This window comes from Siphateles boraxobius, unplaced genomic scaffold (genome assembly GCF_051911475.1).
Source record: "Siphateles boraxobius isolate OS27281-9 unplaced genomic scaffold, OSU_SipBor_1 11, whole genome shotgun sequence".
NCBI classification, from domain to species: Eukaryota; Metazoa; Chordata; class Actinopteri; order Cypriniformes; family Leuciscidae; genus Siphateles; species Siphateles boraxobius.
In genome coordinates, this window is record NW_027508711.1 from 19175067 (window position 1) to 19195630 (window position 20564).

General features: G+C 38.7%; 1 protein-coding gene across 2 annotated transcripts in view; it reads right to left on the minus strand.

Annotated features, from left to right (window-relative positions):
- cpeb4b (cytoplasmic polyadenylation element binding protein 4b) overlaps nt 1-20235 on the minus strand; it is a 38988-nt gene extending 18753 nt beyond the window's left edge. The window contains exons 1-2 of one of the 2 annotated variants that reach the window (XM_077197424.1): nt 19815-20235; nt 17089-18249 (exon numbers count right to left, since the gene is read on the minus strand). In XM_077197424.1, the coding sequence (XP_077053539.1) occupies nt 17089-18195 (1107 nt within the window). In that variant the 5' untranslated portion in view covers nt 18196-18249; nt 19815-20235. The remainder of the gene's footprint in view (nt 1-17088; nt 18250-19814) is intronic. The other variant, XM_077197423.1, reaches the window with a different exon arrangement.
- Between the last annotated feature and the right edge of the window lie 329 nt (nt 20236-20564).

The window sequence follows — 20564 nt, forward strand, 5'->3', positions numbered from 1 at the left end:
TTAGGATATTCCCTTCACCTCATGATTCAGCACGCATTTTAAACTGGATCAGAGGTCTCAAAACCGAGACTTAGGTATATTAAACACACCTCAGACTCAAGATTTTTCTTTCTATTGTTGTCCACCAAAAGCAAACAAAAACAGATTCTAGGTCTTCCTGTTTTTTGAAGGTCAGAAAGACATTCTATGCAATTACGTCAACACAGACGCAAAAGCATGACCAAAGCATTAGAGTAACAAACCTCTGCACGTTAGGGGTGACAGAGTCGCTTCAAAGGTCCGCGCCAATTAGAGATGTCAATTTACACATATTCCCATGATCAATCGCCGTTTAAATTACGAGCAATTAATCGTTAGCCTTAACACTGTAATATCTACTGCAGTGGCATATAGCCGACAGCAAGACAGGGTGTGCAAATGCTGCTTAAAACCACATGTTCCTCATTACATGAAGGAGAAGGGTTGTAAGTCTAAATAAAGGGCGAGCATGATTGTAAAACGAGTCTATGTTATTGATCATTTAATGCCGCCTCAGATGCGTGAAAGTCAGAATGTGTAACCCTTGCTGTGGACGTGCTTTTCCTGGAGCAACACGCTAAAACACTGCAACTAAACCCAATGAATTAACAACGTTTTATTGCAATATTGTTCTCTCTATAATCTTATGTAATATGACACTCCCAATCACAGTTATTAATATTGTGCATTGCTGTTTGAGCTGCACGCTCTGAAGCGGAGGAGGATCATTATGCCTCGTTAATTCTTTACCAAACGCATCCTATATGAAGTCAATCAGATAAATATGGGACTACACAAAATTAACACCATATCACAACTTATATTTGCACAAAACAAAAGGCTGTGAATGCACATGCAAACTTATAGTCATAAAGGTGTAACTCTAGCCTTAATGTATAAGATGGTCCCAAACATAACTCCGGCGGGCTCGTTTCATTTTTCCACGTGTCAACACCTTGCTTAATCAACGATCGATACGTTTTATTAATTAAATTATTATCGACAATTAATCAATTGTCGATTAATCGTTAGCATCCCTCGCGCCAATAATGGAATAAATCACTCGAAACTGAAGAATCTGTCATGAATTACTCGCACTCATATGGTTAAATCTGCATGACGTACTTTCTGCTGTTAAAGACAATTTTGTCCTTTTAATGAAAGTCAATAGGGTCAAACGGGGGTTCAAAAACAGACTTTTTCAACCCGGTTTCAAATGACATGAGGGTAAATGACAGAGTCTTCAGTTTTGTGAACGAGAAGGTCACCAGGGCAGGGCAGTGGAATGGGAAAAAAAAAACAAGGTCTAGACATTCTTTTTTTTAAAAAGTTGAACTACTTTAATGGGAGCGCTGCATTTTTAGATCAATGTGTCACACACGAGACTCTGACACAACGGTCAAACACATCCTTCAATTTAAATATAGAGAAACAATAAAAAAGCATAGTGGAATGCAAAAACCTTTCCTGTGTGAACGGTCCCTTAAAGCTCCTATACACTACATGACTTCACTTTAGCACAGATGTGCAGTCTGGACGTGTAATGTAATGGGCACGCCACAAACTTTCAAAAATTGTTGTGCTTCAGACATATTACACACGTTATATTTTTATTTCAATTTTAAAAATCACATTGTCGTGCAACGAGGTACATGTTTCTACGCAATTTTGTTGTGTCCGTGACGACTTGAAGGTCTGGTACGGAGTAATCCTCAGCCGTTTAGTGTATGATGTCCAGTTTTTCCTCTATAACCATTAACAGATCCGGCGTGTATATAGTGCATAGTGCTTTAAAATCAGTCCAGATTTTAAAAGTCATTCAGTGTATTCCAGCCTTTAGATGTTATTCTCCACAAAATCCACTACATGTATGAATGGCAGCGTTATATTTGGAATCATGCTTTGTATTCCCATTCTAGCATAGTGTGATTCAGGGCTAAAACAACCCATTGCCCATTTTGAACTAATCTTAACTCTTTGGGGTCGCCGATCACGCCGGCGTAATCAAGTTACATGAACAGTTTAAGACATCGAAGCATAAAAACAAAGTCACGTTGAGCGCTGTCGTCCACTTCTGTCGAAAGTGCTGGCTTGAAATTCTATTTTACTTTTTGTTTTGTGTTGATAGACCAAGTAAAAACAGAGATATGATCATTTAAAATTTATATAAAAAAATACTGACGCGTTCGTAAAAGAAGGCAAGATGGGATGCGACAGGCGTTGCGTTTATTCTAATAACTTAGTCGTTTTTTGTCATAAAACAAAACGGAGAAAAATGTGTGAATCTGCTGACTCTGCTCTTCAGGCTGCACGTTTGAGGGAATGGAGGAGGAGCCAACTGAGCAAAGAAGCGAAATTGAAAGGCAGAGGATTTAAGGAGTTGACTAAGAGAGACGTATATACGTTATATATATAGAGAGAGAGATTATTGCTAGTTTTTGGAAGAGTTTGAGTAGATTTTGAGAGTAGTTTTGGAGTAGTGTAGATAGTTTAGGAGTAGATTTAGATAAACTGTTTTGTGGAGTGGCACAGATAAAAAAAAACACAAAAAAAACCCCTGATATTTGTTGTAAATAGTTGTATGTATAGTTTGATTTTGTGTTAATTTTACCTTTTGTATGGTATATTTGCACAATTGAGGAACCCCTCTGACTCAAGCAATGAAAGCCCTGTAATGTAGCTATCTGTGTAATTGTACATGAAGTTTTTTGTAGAGTTTCTAAGCAAAAAAGAAAAGAAAAAACGCCTATTGCCACATCTGCTTTTTGCTGCATATAGTTTAATTTTATCTGGATTTTACATGTTTTATGTTGTATTTGCACTATTTGTGAACCCTCATACTCTGGGAATGCAAGGCCTTAAATATAGCTCTCTGTATAATTGTGTGCACAACGTGTTTTAAAAAGTGGCTGAGCTAAAAAAAAATTTAAAAAAACCTATGTCTACACCCGCTTTTTTTGTAAATCATATTGTTTTTGTATATCGCTTGATTATATCTGAATTGTACCTGTTGATATTTACAACTTGTGTTTACATTTTAAACCTTTTCAAATGCTTCATTGAGCATGTTTGTGTTTTTGTAGTAGAAAAGCTATAATTTTTCTGTTCGGATTTTGTGTTTTTCGTGTGATTTTGGGTCCAGTATGTTGATACAGTACATCAAAGTGAAAAACTAATTGTCTGATCATATAGGTGATGTTGTGCTGAAAAAAATTATACCAAACATTGGTATGGTAAACATTTGTTTATGTTGCAAAATTTTACAAAAGTACTCAAAAACGGCCAAAATAGCCCCAAAAAAAATCCGTTAAATTTACGGTAAAAAAACGGCAGCTGTGGTTGCCATAAATTTACCGTAAAAAATACAGTAGCAACATTTTAGGTTTTACACACAAATTTACAGTAAAAAAAAAATCATAATCTGATATAAATGTTAATTTACCGACATATTGAAGTACTAATATCTGTAATACACTGACTAATCACAGTAGTGATTCGAGTCACATGATGAATCAAAGCTCATTACAAGCAGCTTTTCCACAAGCCGAGAAAGTTAATGATAATATAGAAACTGCACAGTGTCATTCACACAAACACCATCATAGTAACGCACATGAAATTTTAAATGCAATAAACATTCACTTAACAACATTAAATGTAACATAAAACAGTAATGTACATAACAGATTAAAAAAGAAAAACTGTGAAGAAAAATATATCAAATGTTAAGTGTCACGCAAGGAATTGTGGGAATGTCAATTTACGTTTTCTCACTGTAAATTATACAATGATTTGTTCTTTTTCACGTCCAAAAATTCACCATAAATAGAACGCAAACTTTAACCAGTTAAAGTCATGATAATGCTGTTTTTGGCTTTAAAACCAATTATGCCACCTTTATCAATGTTTTAAACTGCTCACAGGTACATATACGACACCACCGGGTTCATCCGGCTATTTATATAAATAGCTAACGTGTTGTACTAGAGCTCCAACATAACGCAGCTTCCATCTGAACGGGCTGGAGCCATGATTAACGGCACAATCTGCTCGTGCTCAGTCAGATCTGGCAACTGCTGGGACCTTCAGAGCACCACTCATCCCCCTCAGCTTAGAGAGCCCGTGTGCTCACGCAGGGCACTTATGCCACTGACGCGCTGATGCTGAACACAAGAGCAGGCCAAAGGCCGTATTCAGAATAACTGCACAGTACATTCTGCTGAGAGCCCTTTGATGAAGAACCGACCCCATACACCAACCCCATTGAAAAAACTGCATTCTATACACCATGTCTTATTAAAAAGGTGTTAAATAAGCACGTCCCACTCCTTAACGCGAGAGCTATTTCAGGTTTAACTATAATTAGCCTGTGCACAGGGCTTGCTGACTCAAAGGCCTTTACCCACCAGGGGCATGTTTTCAGGTCATCATAGTTCAAGCGATATGGAAAAAGTCTGATGTGAGCTTTTCAGAAAGGGACCTTGATGGAACACCCTGATGTGAGTGATTAAGTGTGGCATGTTACGGGTGATTTTAGGAACGACATTAATCTGAAATGTCATGGCTAAACTAATGAAAAGGGGAGACGGGGAGAATGAGCGGCAAAGGCTGGACATTGTTTTTTATGTTGCAGCAAAAGGTATTTCAAAGCCTTCCACATCAAATCACTCTAAAGCCTATTAATCCGGCCTGTCCGCACGGTTGGGAAGGCAGGGGGTATGGAAACTTTCCACAGGGGAGCGCAACCGACTCCGCTGATAAAGTAATTAAAGTGTAGAAAGAGCTCTCGGTCAGATAGATGGTCAAATAACCACGAGCGTCGTGGTCATGTACCAATTGTAGACCTTTTCCCATTGGAGAACTTTTTGGTTTTCAACTGACAACTGAAAACAATTATTTTACTACAGTATCATTACAGTAAATTACAACAGCAGAATTCCAAAACTAAATAAATACAACTTCAGAACTCAGAGTTGAAGGTAAATATGAAACATTAAAAGGTCATTTACTCACCCTCGTGTTGTTCTAAAACCACAAGACATAAATTAAGATATTCTAATGAAACCTGAGGTTTATTTCCCTCCACCTAAAGTCCCGGTAACCAAAACGTAGAAGATCCAAAAAGGTCATAAAATGTCTCGTACAACAAATCAATATGAATCAAGCAGCTTCATCCAAGTCTTGAGAAGACATTCGATCACTTAATAAGATAAGCAGATTAAATTGAAGTTTTATTAACATCTAAACAATGATCGACACACATGTATAGAGCAAATCACATATGGTAAACACAGAAGGCCAACTATGCCTGCGTGATGCACAAGAATCGATGAGGTTTGTTCCACACACACACACACACGTGACAGACGCACAAGCTTCTGTGTTCACCATATGTTATGAGCTCTATGTATGAGTGTTTATTTATTTATTCATTTATATAAAAGCCTAAATTAAATCTGTTCAACATATAAAGCAAAGAAAGCCCAGTTTTGTTTAGCTGGAATTTAACTGAAGGGGCAGAAACCTCTCCGGTTTGAGTTTTGAAAATTAAGAAAACATTATTGGTTTTGGAACAACATGACTGAGTAAATGATGACAAATGTAATTGTTGCCCTTTAAAACAGTTTAGTCTAAAAACATAGGCCATCAACAGAAGCCTATTTAATTGTACAGGGCTCTAGACTGCGACTAAAATGGTCTCATTTGTGAACTTTATTCGCCAAAAGCGGAACGAAACTGCTACACGGATTGAACCGTAACACACACACACCATTTATCAGCTCGGCTCAAAAGACTAGATGAGCTAGAGCGACTGTGTTCACTTGCTGACCGGTCTCGATCACGCGAGAGATGCAACCACTAAACAGAGCTGTGAGATCCAGTGAGAAGCATTCGAGTTCTCCTAATCAAAGCACTAACGTCTCTACTCCACTAAAGCCAGATGAAACACTGCTGTCTTTAACAACACTGATGCTGAAAACAGGGGAAAACATTGTTTGTGCCATGACAATCCAGTCAGAAAGCTTTTCATCACCAACATTTACCATCAATTTAATGTAGTAACACTAACTGTAACCATGGTTTTGTGGCAGAAATGTGGGATAACCATAATGAATTGTATTATATCAATTATAACATAGACATGTATTTAAGTAATGGAATGTAATTACAGTTTTTTGTACATATAAGATATATAAATTATACTTAATGTGTTTAAGCTATCATGGTAATGATATGCTATGTGTGGTTATCATGATCTACAAATGCATGATACGATGGAAGACCAATTTAAATAAGAGTAGAATTCTAAAATAATATTTAGATTTGACCCTATAAAAATGAGGCCATTACATTTTTTTATAGATGTTAAGGTTTTTGTTAATAACAAATGAATGTGCATCCGCATCTCAAGCGCAAGATACTGCAACTGTCAAATGTGCATTTCCAACAAACAAACATGTAATACTAATATGTTATATAATTAATAATTATGAATTATTTTTGGTGCTACCAAATCAGATGTTTTAAAATGTACTCTTACAATTTATTTAAAATTTCAAATGCACTACTTTTTTTTTTCAGTTCAATGCACAAAAAACGTCCCACTGCTATTGATCATACAACGAAAGCACATTGACCAGGGAATATAGCACTCCAACCATATGACGTCCATCTTGTGCAGGTTTACATAGAAAAACAATGGAAAAGCAATGCATAGGAATGCAAAAACGAGTTCCGGTTGAACAGATTCTAAATGACAGAGTTTTTTTAATTTTTGGGTGAGCGAACCATTTAAGGTTTTAACACCAAAGAGTCTAAAACCAAAAAAACACTTTCTTTGTATCACACAAACAAAGACCACTTAGAATAGAGTCTGTTTCTTGAACTGTGGAGTGAATGTCCATGCAGAGGCAGCCTGAAGCCCACACAATCATAGGAGACTTTAAAGAAGATTATAGAGAGTTAACCCTCAGGGGTCCGAGGTGTTTTCTGGGTGCTTGAGATGTTTTGACATGTTCTGACATTTGTGCTTTTTTCAGTTATTTATAAAAATGTTAATGGCAAAGGTGTAAATTCACTCTATATAGCACAAACGGGGCTACCGTAATATGTGAGCAACGTGTATGTACATGTTTGTATTTTTTAGAGAATAATGTTTATGCGTGGTTATTGAAAAAACTAAATCTTAAAGTGTCTGAAATAAGGCCACAAAACACATACTAAATATGTGTCTACATGACTTTTGACTAATGAGTGTTGTTGTCTAGAGTTTTTGCTTCAGAATGATCTGAAAATCATCCTGCCTAACTTTCACACAAAACAATACATTGATTTAAATTTTATAAGACACCTTTTGTTTGGAAAGGCAATATGCGTGGAGGCGTGTTCACACCTGAGAAGACAAAGGCCGGATAATGTGCCACATAGATAATGAGCTGCATATTAATTAGCCTTTCACACAGGTGTCACAGGATCCCAAAGAAATCAAGGACAAAATAAATTATCTATATATACATATTTTACAATTAGAAATTGTAACCAATTACAATTGGACCTGGTTACAATTAAAACAACAATTACAATTTTAACAATATTTCAAGTGTATTCTTTCTTTGTAAAAAGTATACATTTGAACATACGTATTAAAAAAGGTAAGGATTCATTAGTTTGAATATTGGAACAAACACTATAATAACATCTTAGTTGATAATTCAATATACCTACTTCATTTTTGACAAAACATACTATTGTATATTTAACTATGAGCAGAAATTGGTGAACAAAAGCTTACCTATTTAATGTGACAGTAGTCTTTTTTTACAGTCAAAACTTTATAATCTATCCAAAACTAATCACAAAATCTTGTCTAAACATTCATATTTAGTCTGTAACATTGTGTATGATATATTAGCATATACATGTGAATTTGCAGTTTGTTGCTTATACAGACATTTTATTTCAACATATTTCAGTCTATTTTTACTCATCTTAGTAGGCTATAGCAATATAGTTTGGATGTGTTCATGTAAAAATAACATGTTTTACTAATGTAGATGCGAGAGTGAATGAACGGCACAGACACGGGCTGTATAACTGTAGTAAACAAAGCCCGCGCGCCTGTGCCGTTCATTCATCATTTAGCCTACACACAGACACGCAATTCATATTTAAACAGTCTTTTTGCGGTTTATAGACACTATTGAATATCGCGATTAGAACAAAGCACTTAAGAATAAATGATTTACTACATCAGCTGGATCCGTTGCTCCTCGAAATGAAACCACCAGCACTTCTGGTACATTTTCCAGGGTTATTAGATAGTATTATTCTTCACAGCGTAGGGATACGCTGTGTTCACAGCGGTAGTAAGAAACTTACTAAACATGATTTTATAATCCAGCTGTTGGGCGTTGTCATGTTTGAATGGCTTGCCTTAGATCATTTGCGTTTGAATACCGCGCGCTCTCCGTGGGCGTGGCACATTAACGCGCAATGAGGTATAATGAGCTGGAAAGAAAAATACTGACATTTCTCTTTTCATACAGATTACATAAACTGAGAATATTTGTTTTTCTATATAAATTACTTCATTTAAAAGAAGAGAATTTCAGCTTCATAAAGAGAAATCTCTCGTATCTCTGTGACAAGTATTGACAGAGTTACAGTTCATTTTTCGGACGCGTTTCAGAATGGACCTCACTGACGAGAGAAGGTAAAACGCGCATGTTTAATTTTCTTTACTTGACGAAAAGCACAACACTTTGTTTTTATTGTGAGTACCCACAAAAAAAATAGACACTTAACAGGATGTAATGATGTACAGCAGTTATATGTAAGATCAAAATCAACAGAGTAATTTGAGTCTCTTTTGCACTGATAAGGAAAAAAGTGAGCTGGTATCGCCGGCGATACTGCCGAGCCCAGATGGTTAAGGTGATGGCTAGAACATACAAAGCAAAAGATCTGGCTGAGCCATTTGCATAGTGCTCTAAAAAACACAACATACTTATTACTGTAACAAAAATCTGCATCTAATGTTACAGAATTAAGCAAGAAAGGCATAAACGCGATAAAAAAAACAACAAAAAAGTGTGAGAGAATGATTTGCATGGAGTGTAAAATGTCAAGTGTCATATTAGGCAACCGTACAGTCAAATCCTTGACTAACCCACTTTTCTTTACGATAAAGCCGAGCGACAGACGACTGTTTGCCGTGGGCACCTGCGCCCCATGACAATAGCCAAACAAAAGCTGGCCTTGCAAATGAAACAAACAGCTTTAAAATGTCTCCATGTCAGCTTGATCGCTAATTGAGCCGTGGGCATATAACAGCCCAAATGGATCAACCAAAAAAAGAGACACTTTCCAACAGCCATATTTGTTTTTCTGTTTTCTTTACAGTGTCTTCAATCATCTAACCTTGTCACAATATCCATCTTCACCATCACGCATTGCATGTCCCATTTCTCATTTTCTCTCCGAGCAACTGCTTAATTACACATCTCGGCAGCGCCTGTTCATATGTGTGTGTGAGTGTGTGTCCTGACCCCCCTCCGGAGACAGCCTTTGCTTTCACACCAAACATCAGATATTCTTGGCTGAGAGTACACAGTGCCTGTGGAAACTTCCAGCGACATTATGCAGTGCTGGGAATCACATCACGTATTCAACCAGCTGGAGCAAATAGCTGAGAATAAGAGCTGCCTGTTCTCAGCGGTGGAAGCCACAGGTTCCAAGTGCTATCGAATACCTTTAGTTTGTTGGTTTTACAAACAACAGAACACATCTAGATCACCAAACTGCAGCCCGACCCAAGTTTCTAGGGGTGTAACGATATTCAAACCGAACCGAAGAACCGCGATACAGAACCCACGATTCGAATCGTGATACTCTCATGGCGTACCGAACACGCCCCGCCCCGCCCCCTGCTACCCCGGCCCCGCCCATCCCGGCTCATTGGACCTGGAATGTGTACACAACGAATTCAGTTCTGTAGCCTAACCACCATTAACACCAAATAGCAAGCTCCGTGTTTTGTTACTTTCGATAATAAGCAAGGTGTAATCTTCAAATTCTGACTATTTGATCACAAAAATCAAACAATAAATGCCGTTTTGGCACTCTTTGATGTGGCGTGACAGATCACTGTACTTGCTCCTCATTTCAAGCGGCAGCGCGGAGCGCGAGTAAACGCGATCATCTCTTCCTCAGTTACAGAACAAACATGAATGGACACCTGAAGGTATGTTGAAAGATACATTATATTTACTGAAAGGCATCATAACTCGTGTAATCGCTCAATCAGTGTTTCAGCAGCGGAAAGACGTCAATAAAACTGCATAACTTGTCACTAGCATTATATTTACCTCAGCAGGCTAGTAGTGATTCAGTGTCCACAACTTGTTGGTTCCTAGAGAAATGAACTCTTGCTCAAAATAAATGCACTATATTATCCTATATATTATATTTTACTTAACCTGTTAAATATATCTTGATTATTTAATGTAAGTTTAAAATATCCTTCATGAAAATTACAGCAACTGTGTAAAATGTTATATTTCAATAACAAATTAGAGTAAAGTTAATGCAAAAACTGCCTTATGTTCAGTTTACATGTTTTCATACAATGTGTTGGGTGTTGATTATTATATCTAAAAAATAAATAGCATCTGAATTTAGGCTCTGTTGTTAACCTTTAATGCTATAGTAATGTGCGGCTCCCTATATAGTTTACAGCATTAGCAGATTTACACCCCTACAAGTTTCTATACCAGAGGATGAGCTCTGCGCACAAACACCTCGATAAGAGGATCTGGAAGGCACCTGTTCCCGGGAATCAACCGAAAAATGAAGATACACTGACACAAATGACTGATGGCCCATAGAATTGACGGTAGCTATGTTTCCATCCAAATTTGCGAATTTAACTCATGCGCAAAATGGGAATATCGCATAAAACATTTGCGAATAAAGCACCATCCAGTAAGCCGAAGAGAACAAAATCGTCTCTTCCTGATAATTTGGTGAATATCAATGAAGAAAATGGAAGTTGCAGCAGTAAGAGAAGCCATTGTATATAATAATGTTTTCTTATTGGATAAAAAATAAATAAATAAATATCAGATTCAATTCAAAGTATGCATTATAAAAAATGATGGGTTGTTTCAACCACATATGTTTGGGTCACATATGGTCAAAACCAACCGTTGTGTTTAAAAATGAAAAAATGTAAACCAACCGTCGGGTTTAAAATTTTGAAAAATTAAACCAACTGTTGGGTTTGAAAATAAATAAATAAACCAACCACTGAATTTAAAAAAAAAAAAATTACAACCTTTGGGTTTGTTGTAACCCGGTTCCGCACCGTTGGCTCTAGTCTGACGCCGTTGGGTTTTTTTGGGCGTCGGCCCTCGGTGAAAGAGGGAACTCTGATTGGCTGTTCAGCTTAGTGAACGAGGCAGTGCACGAGAATGATAGCAAAACAGCGAGCAAAGAAGTCAAAACGGTACAGATAGAAGGCTGTTCGAATGTTACGTCATCTTACCAGAGTATTCCTTGGTGAATATGTCAATATTAACATGAGCAGAGTGGAATAAAGAAAGTGTTAAGCAGAATTGATATTCAAAACGGTAAGCACACACTGCTTTGTTTATGGTTTGTGCATCTGCAGCATCCGTTTCCCTTTTTGAATGACGAATTTAGACGAATATATCTGCAGAAATAGACAGTGGTCTCATTAACACGCAGGAGCAGAACGCGCATTCTAGCTAACAGTCGGCTGTAGTTCTCTCGCTGTGTTCAAGTGCAGCTTTTTCCCCTACGCAGGCAACGCGAGGCCACAGCACAGTCGGCTTTCATCAGCGCTAGGTTTTTGGCGTCAGTTTGGTGTGTCGCAGGTTTAAAAATAAATAAATTTAAATCAAACCAAAAATTTTAACCAAAAAAATTGGTTTTGTCCAAATGTGACCCAAAATTGGATTGAAACAACGGATGTAGCCGTTTTTACAGTTTGTTTTTTGTGCGCATTTTTTTAATTGATGCACATCTTATTTATGCAATATCCCAAAATGCACATAAAAATAGGTTGATGGAAACATAGCTACTGCTTACCATAACACTAATTTTAAATATAATGACACAATGTGATTACATGTATGAAATGAAACTCAAGAGGCAATGATGCGCTCAAGTCATGTAGGGAGAAAGATCGAATTTTCGAGTTGAATGCACATGAATGCCACCACAATGTAAAATAATTCAGAAATTAAATAAAAATGCACTGCATGTGCAGTCTTTAGTAATCATTTTGTTAGAAAGTAGAGTTAAAAATCTTGCTGTATATTGATTTATTGTAGAAAAGGTGCAGCTCAGACCAAAGTGACTTGAACGCACAATGTCATAATTACGACGTCCCCTCTCATAAATAAGACAGACAGCAGCATGATGAATATTAGGCTGTCGTCACTTTAAAACCCTCTGGGGTCCTTCATTTCAGAGTCACACTCAGGACCTTCGGGTCCAAATGGGCCGGAAGGGTGGGATTCATATTTATTAAAAGAAAATCATAATCTTTTTTTTTTTTACTTGTTTTTTATAATATTTTTTCTTTTCTTTTTTGGTGTTTTGAGAATTTTATGATTTATAATTAATATTTATGCAATAAATATGACCCATTTCCCCCCAGTTTTCACCCCATTGAATATAATAGAAAATTATAAAAAAATATTTATTTATTTTTTATTTTTTTTAAAGCTGTATTTCATTTTAGAGTCAAGCCTAGACCTCATGAAAGCAATTTTTGAAATGAGATGGATGCCATCTGGTGGACAAACTGAGCATTTTAAAAATGCAAAACACATAGGTAATCTGAATTTATTAGTTTGTTTATGTATAAAAGTGTGTTTGTGTGTGTGTGTGTGTGTGTGTGTGTGTGTGTGTGTGTGTGTGTGTGTGTGTGTCTGTTTTGCACTCTTGATGTTTTATAGATTCACCCCTTCACTGTTGTGTGCTTTTTTTCTGGATCGTGGCTGATTTGTAGATTGTACGCACAAAAAAACTCGGTATTTTCACATTTTTGCCAATTTGCCATTCATTTCCTATCCGGGTCCATTTGGACCCGAAGGTCCTGAGTGTGACAATTTTTTTTACAACCGCTTTGATTATTCAAATCCTGTCCCCAATTTTTTGGGATGTTCATATACCAAGTACCAAAAAAACTCACCAAATTTCAGACCATTCCGATGAAGCTATGATTTAAAAAAAATATATATTTAAATGCGTCGGGTCCATTTGGGCCGAAGGACCCCAGAGGGTTTTTAAGAAAAGAAATGCACGGATCCAATATACTGATACACATCCTTTTTCTTTTTCACAATCGAGTTCTCTTTCGTGTCTTCTTGCGCTTGAATGGTTTAAACTTCCTTGAATGTTTAAACTGACTGGACCTAAAACATGATAAACTTTCACTCGATGATGGTTAAAGTTTGCAATTAATCCGCGAATCACGTGCGTTTCGAACAGTGGGGCTTGGTCCGTTTGATCACAGACCAACTACATATAACCACGATAACAAGAGTGCGATAAACATTCAATACAATGTCTATGCACCAAAAGCAGAACGAAACAGCGCCACACGGACCATTCATCAGCTCGGCTCAAAGATCAAACATCAGCACAGCACGAGTTTACTAGAGCAGATGCGTTTAATCGCTGATCGTCTCGGTCACATGACCACTAAACGGCGCTGTGAGATCCAGTGAGAAGCTCTTGAATTCAGCGAAGATGTCAGATTCAAAATGTCTTATTGAATTGAACTAGTTTAAAGCCAGATGAAATGGCGCTGACAAAGGCTTTTCAATCTACAAATCGCGATCATTTACCATGGATTTACTGTAGTAACACTAGCAGCACCATGGTACTGAGGCAGATATGTGGATATTCACGTCGCTGAAGACACACGTCAAAATCAGGCAACACAAACATGTTTCATGACTTGAAACTTGAAAGATAGGATTTATTTTGTTAAGAAAAATGACTGGAGAACGACTTTAGAGAATTCAAAAACGTGAAGTGTTCGTCAAGTTGAGACAATAAGGAGCAGTTTAAAACCACAATTAATGGTCTAGTTTCTACAACTCAAGAGTAAAGATTTTACTAAAGATTTGATTTATCGGGATAATTATTGATATCGACTGATATGAAAAATTGTATTGTGATTTTTATGGCCGTAAACCCAGCTCTATGCCAAAGTATTAGAGCTGCATGATTAATCGTTAAAAGATTGTGATCTCGATTCAAACACCCACAGAATCTCATTCCTAAATGACAGCGATTCGGCTCCATCTATTAAAGCTTTGACAAAATCACACCGACACATTCAGATCTGCATTTGCGCTGCCGCTGACCAGAGAGAACAGTTGTCATGTATAGATATAAAGCAGCTTCACAAACAAGTCTTTTCAACCACACAGTATCATTATTTCTGTTACAAATATTCATATCACAGAAGTACTAGAATAAAAGTTTATAGTTCAGGTATAAACACGTCAATGGAAGCGATCAAAATAGACCAAATCACCTTTTGAGAGTAACTTAGTGCTTCAAATAGCGATTGTATCAATTACATCGTTACGCCAGTAGGTGGCGACAAGTGACTCTTAAATGTATTTTGTTATTGAATCGTTCAAGAGATTTGTTCAAAAACGCTGATTCATCCAGTACTGAAACAAGAAGTATTTACGAGTGATTCATTCATGGACTCAAATAAAATAATTCATTCTGATTAATTTAACATTTTAAACAGACTGCAGCAATTAACATTTTGTCAGAACCTCTAGTAAATTAGATGTTATTTTGTTTAGTTGTCTGTTGAGAACTGTGGGAGAATCGTGATCTCAAACAAAAAAATTAATCCAGGATTTCACCACCACATGTGCACACACACACACACACACACACACACACACACACACACACACACACACACACACAAGAGCAGTTCTAGTACAGCTTATAGACACTTACGACCATGTTGTACTACAGCTGCTGCAGCATAAATTAATTGAACTTTATATTTATGTATTGTATACCACCTTAACCCATATAAAGATCTGTTAAGGTAGCATCCATCTTTCTAGCTCCAGTTAAGCATGACACAAGGCCAAAAATATTCTACCAGGAATAAAACAGGTCGGCCGACATTTTAAAATCTGTAGTGCGATGATTAATGTAATGGCTTATGCAAATGTAATCAAATAGGTCAAAAAGACAATGTCTACATTACTATTATTTGTTATGTAAGATTAGCATATAAGCATCCCAGACAGTAGGCAACACTTCATTTTTGAGCTGTTGTCAGCAACTAAAATCTCACAGAGCTGTTTGGAAAACAAAACAGGCAGAGCAAAGTTAGTCATCCAAGCCTCTGGCACATATTGCTTTGGGCCCAACTCAAGCAGAATTTGGCACGATGTGCCATGAGAGAGCAGAAACAGGCAAATTAGAGCTGTGCAAATGCACAAAACGATCCATGTGTTTATGGGGTCAACAGTGACAACAACTGCAGCTTTAAAGCCACCAGGCATCATTCATTCTCAATGTAAACTGCCGATTCCTGACAACAGGAGCAACTGAGTCTGTCGGCGATGTGAGAAAGTTGACACATTGCAAAGATTACAAATGGAAGTGCAGAGACATACAACACCTTTCATATAGAGAGTTATATGCATTATTAAATAGCTGTAATTTTAAGTATTTGGACACAGTTAAGGCCTGTTCACACCAAGAACGATAACTATGTTAGTGTCCACACCAACGGATGATAACACTGTTTAATTTAAATGCGTGCGGTCTGCCACTTTAAATGTTCGAGCTCTTTAAAGTCGTGTGGACTGATTGGATGTCAATGTTTTTATTGTTCATCAGCTGGAAAAAACATCCTTCTGAAAGCGATTCAAACGATATCGTTCCTCTTTGTCGTTATCGGTATAGTTGGTGTGGATTTCCCTGTTCTCATAAAGGTGCGGTCACATTTAATGTCGCTTGACAAAATTTTATAGGCAAAATACAGCCAGAATCCATGTGATCGAGAAGTTTTGTGTGAGTGCAAAAGATTTCACTCATGTTCAAGATGGTCATGCAAATCCGCCGCTTTGACCAACAAACAGCAGCTCGGTTTGAAAGTGACGTGATGCTATTGAGAAATGACCTATTTTTGGCAGTAAAATTGCTGAAATTTCGCTCATGTGACCGCAGCTTCGGCGATGTACAACCAGCTTTGTATTGTTGCAATGTCAGTAGTAAATGGACAATGTGTACTCTTTCTTTGTTACCTGAACCAAGATATCTTAAGTTTGTCAGAAAAGGAAGTCTTTTGTCAGCTCTAGGGCTTTCATGAAAACTACAGGTTGTAATTGCACTTTCTAGTATCCAGCTCACAGATAAACAGATTGAGTTCAGTTCATCATGTTGTAGTTTCCCTACCTTTTTGGAAGGGATGCACCGAAATTCCGGCCGCCGAAAATGATCGCCCATTGATAACTAGTTAAAAAATAAATCCGTTAAATCTGAGTCTATTGCATAGAACTGAATGAAGAATAATATATTGTTATACAGTAGTCAACATTTGAAGTAGATCAAAATCTTTCATCAGAGTTGTACATGAATTTTGAACAATACCCGTTCTTGTCTTAGAACAACTTTTCTGATCCACTTCAAATCTTGACTACTGTATTTATATTTAATATTATTTTACTAAAGGGCTATTTTCTGTCCAATTTTTATGTTACTTTAAATAAAAATAACTTTTTTGGCAAAATGGAACACCGCAGCGCTTCCTTTTTCTCTAGTCATGTAGCACCTTTTTTTATGCTTTCTACGGCATATGGACATTTTATTAAAAGCCCATCTTGCGGGCTATGAATTCACACTTTAAAAAATTACAGTTCTCCTCCTTGGTGTGAACAGGGCCTTTATCAGCCAGGCCAATATATTTTGGTTATTATCATATACTATTTTTGAGGCATATCATCATCATCATCATCATCATCATCATGTCAATATTACACATACCTGGAAAGGAAAGATATTCTCGCTCCTGCTGTCATCCATCCAGGACTTGGGGTTGAATCCGGGACTGGTGCGGGAGTACTTCTGCTGGGGCATGTGGTTGTTGGGGAAGGTCTTCTTCAGCGGGGAGATGGAGTTGAGAGGCGTCATGCCTCCATTCAGGCCTCTGCGATACTCGCGACCCTGGGACCCCCCCCACCCGCCGTAACCCCCACCCGGGCTCCAGGAGGTGGAGGAGGGAGAGGGCGAGGGGCTCTGGTAGCTGCCCCACGGGGAGGGAGGCTTGCTCAGGCTGTTGGAGAGATGCGGCAGCTGGCCGAAGGGGGCGTTGCGGTGCGGGAACGGGGGCTGGTGAGGACTGGCCGGGGAACGCCGATGCTGCTGGTGCTGGTTGTGGGGGTGCTGGAAGTGGGGGTGGGGGGGGTGGTGCTGGGAGATTGGACCAATCTGAGGGGAGAAGTTGCCTCCGAAGCCCGGGCTGACATGGTGGGAGAAATTCTGGAACAGCAGAGGGCCGTTGTTGGTGGAGGCCGCCGGGTTGAAGAAGCTGATGTCCTCATTGATGATGGTGGAAGGAGTGGGGGGGATAGCAGCTGACCAGTTGTTGAAACTGGTCAGGGAGGAGGAGGTGCTGGATTGGGCAGCCGTTCCCAGTCCCGAGGGCTCCTGATAGTCAAAGGGCGTCAACACGGGGGAATCCAGACGAAGCTTCTCCTTGCCGTTGGTCCCGTCGGATGACCCACTCTCCACTTTAATCTCTTCAGCGCGAGCCTTTTCCAGCTCGGAGATGATCCCACTCTCCTGATGTCCGGGCGAGAGCTGCTGTTGTTTCTCTTGGGACTCTTGCAGCTCCTGCTGCTGGACTTTTGGCTTTTCCGAGCCCAGGATTTCATCTTGCATGTTGCTGTGAGCGCCGGCTGCAGGGAATAGCCATGTCGAACCGGTGTTGGTGCCATTCCCAGCCGGGGTGCTGTTTATGAAAGTAGCAGGGCTGGCGGTCGCATTTTGGTGGTGGTGTGGGGGTTGCAGGTGAGGGTGGATTCGTACTGGGAAAGCAGACTTGTTGCCAGTGTTGTTCTGCACTAAGACTCCAAACCCGTAATCCCCCATTTATGTTCTCCAGTTCAACCTGGCTCCAACACAGTTATTCTTGCTTCCTATGCCCTAAAAAAGAATGAATACAAGGTTAAAATACTCAATGAATCAGTTGCACGACATAATTCATGACACACTACACTAATAAAGGGCGTTTATTGGACAAAAAAAGGGTGTGTTCACACTTATAGTTCAGTTTGCATTGTTCGTTTGGTCCGGAACAAAAAAAAAAAACATTTAGGCTAGTTCTGGTCCGCTTAGCGTTCACATTGGCATTTTTAACACCGAAACTAAAGCCATAGGGATATGTTCACAACCTGATTGGTCAGCTATTATGACACAGCCTATATTTTGGAACTGAACTTACCGAACATACAAAACAATGTTTTGTGTTCTGGGCTAAATGCGCTCGTTGTATGTGCGTAGCCTACATATGATGGTATTTTGACCAGCTGAGATCTCGTGAACAGCTTATAAAATATGTAAAGAAGTCAAAATAGTGGCAGGAATCCCTCCGTCACACCCAAATGAAGATCTGCTGCGAGGAGATGCAGTTCTGATGCCTGAACCGAACTGTGATGGGCAACATCATGACTATGACGAGAACAAAACTGTTTAGGGTCGCATCTTGTGACATCACATCCCTTATGGGTTCGTTTACATGTCTCTGGTCCATGTTGCATTCATATATCATTCGAACAGCACCAGAGTTAATTTGGGAGACCCATCTTTTCAGGAGTCTCTACCCACTTGTTTGGTGTGCACCTGGGTTCGGTTGCCAGCGTTCACACTTATTCAGATGAATCGCACTATTGCATCAGGGTTCGTTTTAATCGAACCAAACATGCCAAGTGTGAACACACCCAAAGGCTCCAAAGGGGGCTTTCATAGTGATGCCACTGAAGAACCATATTTGGTTACCAAAAGAACCTTTCAGAGAACAGTTATTAACCATTATTGTCTTAGTGTGAAGAACACTTTATATAATCTAAAGAACCTTTGTCCACTATAAAGAACCTTTTGTGGAATGGAAACGTTCCATGGATGTTAAAGGTTCTTTATTTATAATAGTGTGGAAACACTGAGGACACCCTTTGGTGAGAGACTAGAGTATGTGGCACTCTGCCACCAGACGTCACACATACTGACAGGAAAAATATATTTGATGAACATGTCATGACATTAATTCCCTGACGATGTTGACGGTGTATGCCATACTGGCTATAACACAAGCTATAAAGGTTTCTCGGGCTCTAATTATAGATTCGTGACGTCTCTTCGGCTAACAGCTAACAGGCTACCGGCTTATTCAACAGGAACTGCTAAAAGGCTTCATATCAACCGAAAGGCCGACTCGACCTTGTTTTTCCGACGAAAAAAAATACAGTCAGGTAGCTTAAACGACAAATCACCTCATCTGTTATTAGAATTTAAATATCATCTAAGGAAAAAAAAAGGTTCTTCCCTTTTTAACGAACGAACACTCGATCAGAAAAATGATGACGTCTTCTGCTCGCAAGCTACAATACGCGCACTACCGCACGATTTAACACATATAAAAGCACAACACACATGCATTATTAGGGATTGATCATAAATATGTTCACAAAGACAATAAATAAATTCATTTTCACCTTAGTGGCTGATCCGAGCGATGACTGAGGACTCGTTCCAGATATCACAACGCAAACTAACGCAGGAGCTCGAATAAACCGGTGATCTGATATTATGAAGTGGGGATCTTTAATCCGTCAAGAGTGTCTATTTGTTTTCTCCCTTCCTCGTCTTGACGTGTCCTGCCTTCTCAATGACACAGCCCTGTCTCGCTTTAGCCAGCTGCTAACCTTTAAATCACTTGCGTAGACGATTCTACGTCATTGACTTCAATATACAAAGACTAGTTTAGTTACTGGTGAACTACAATGCGTTCATGCGTCCTTTTCATTGTTGGATTTTTGTTTCTCTGTATTATTTTTTTTCCACCAGCGCACTTCTATTCCCTTCGTTGTGCTGCCGCTGCTGTCCTTTTCCTCTCCAATCTACTGAAGCCAAATGACAAGGAGACAGAGTCCACACACACTTCCGGCTAAAGCCACGCCCCATTCCTTCAGACCACGCCCACTGTACCTCACAAGGCGTATGTTCCGCCCACGCTGGTTGAGAACAAGGCATTTAATTGGTCGGATCGCAAGTTATTCCGGCCCACTTTTTTCTCATTTGAATGCGATTCATAAATATGTGTCTTCCCTTTAAGGTCAAAGCCTATGCTTTGAAATCTCCGCCCTATAAGGTCAATAAGCCTTTTAGGATTATTTTGAGTATTTGTATATATTTGCATCACCATATGCAATATGTTTAAATGTAAATATCCTCATGATTTCTCC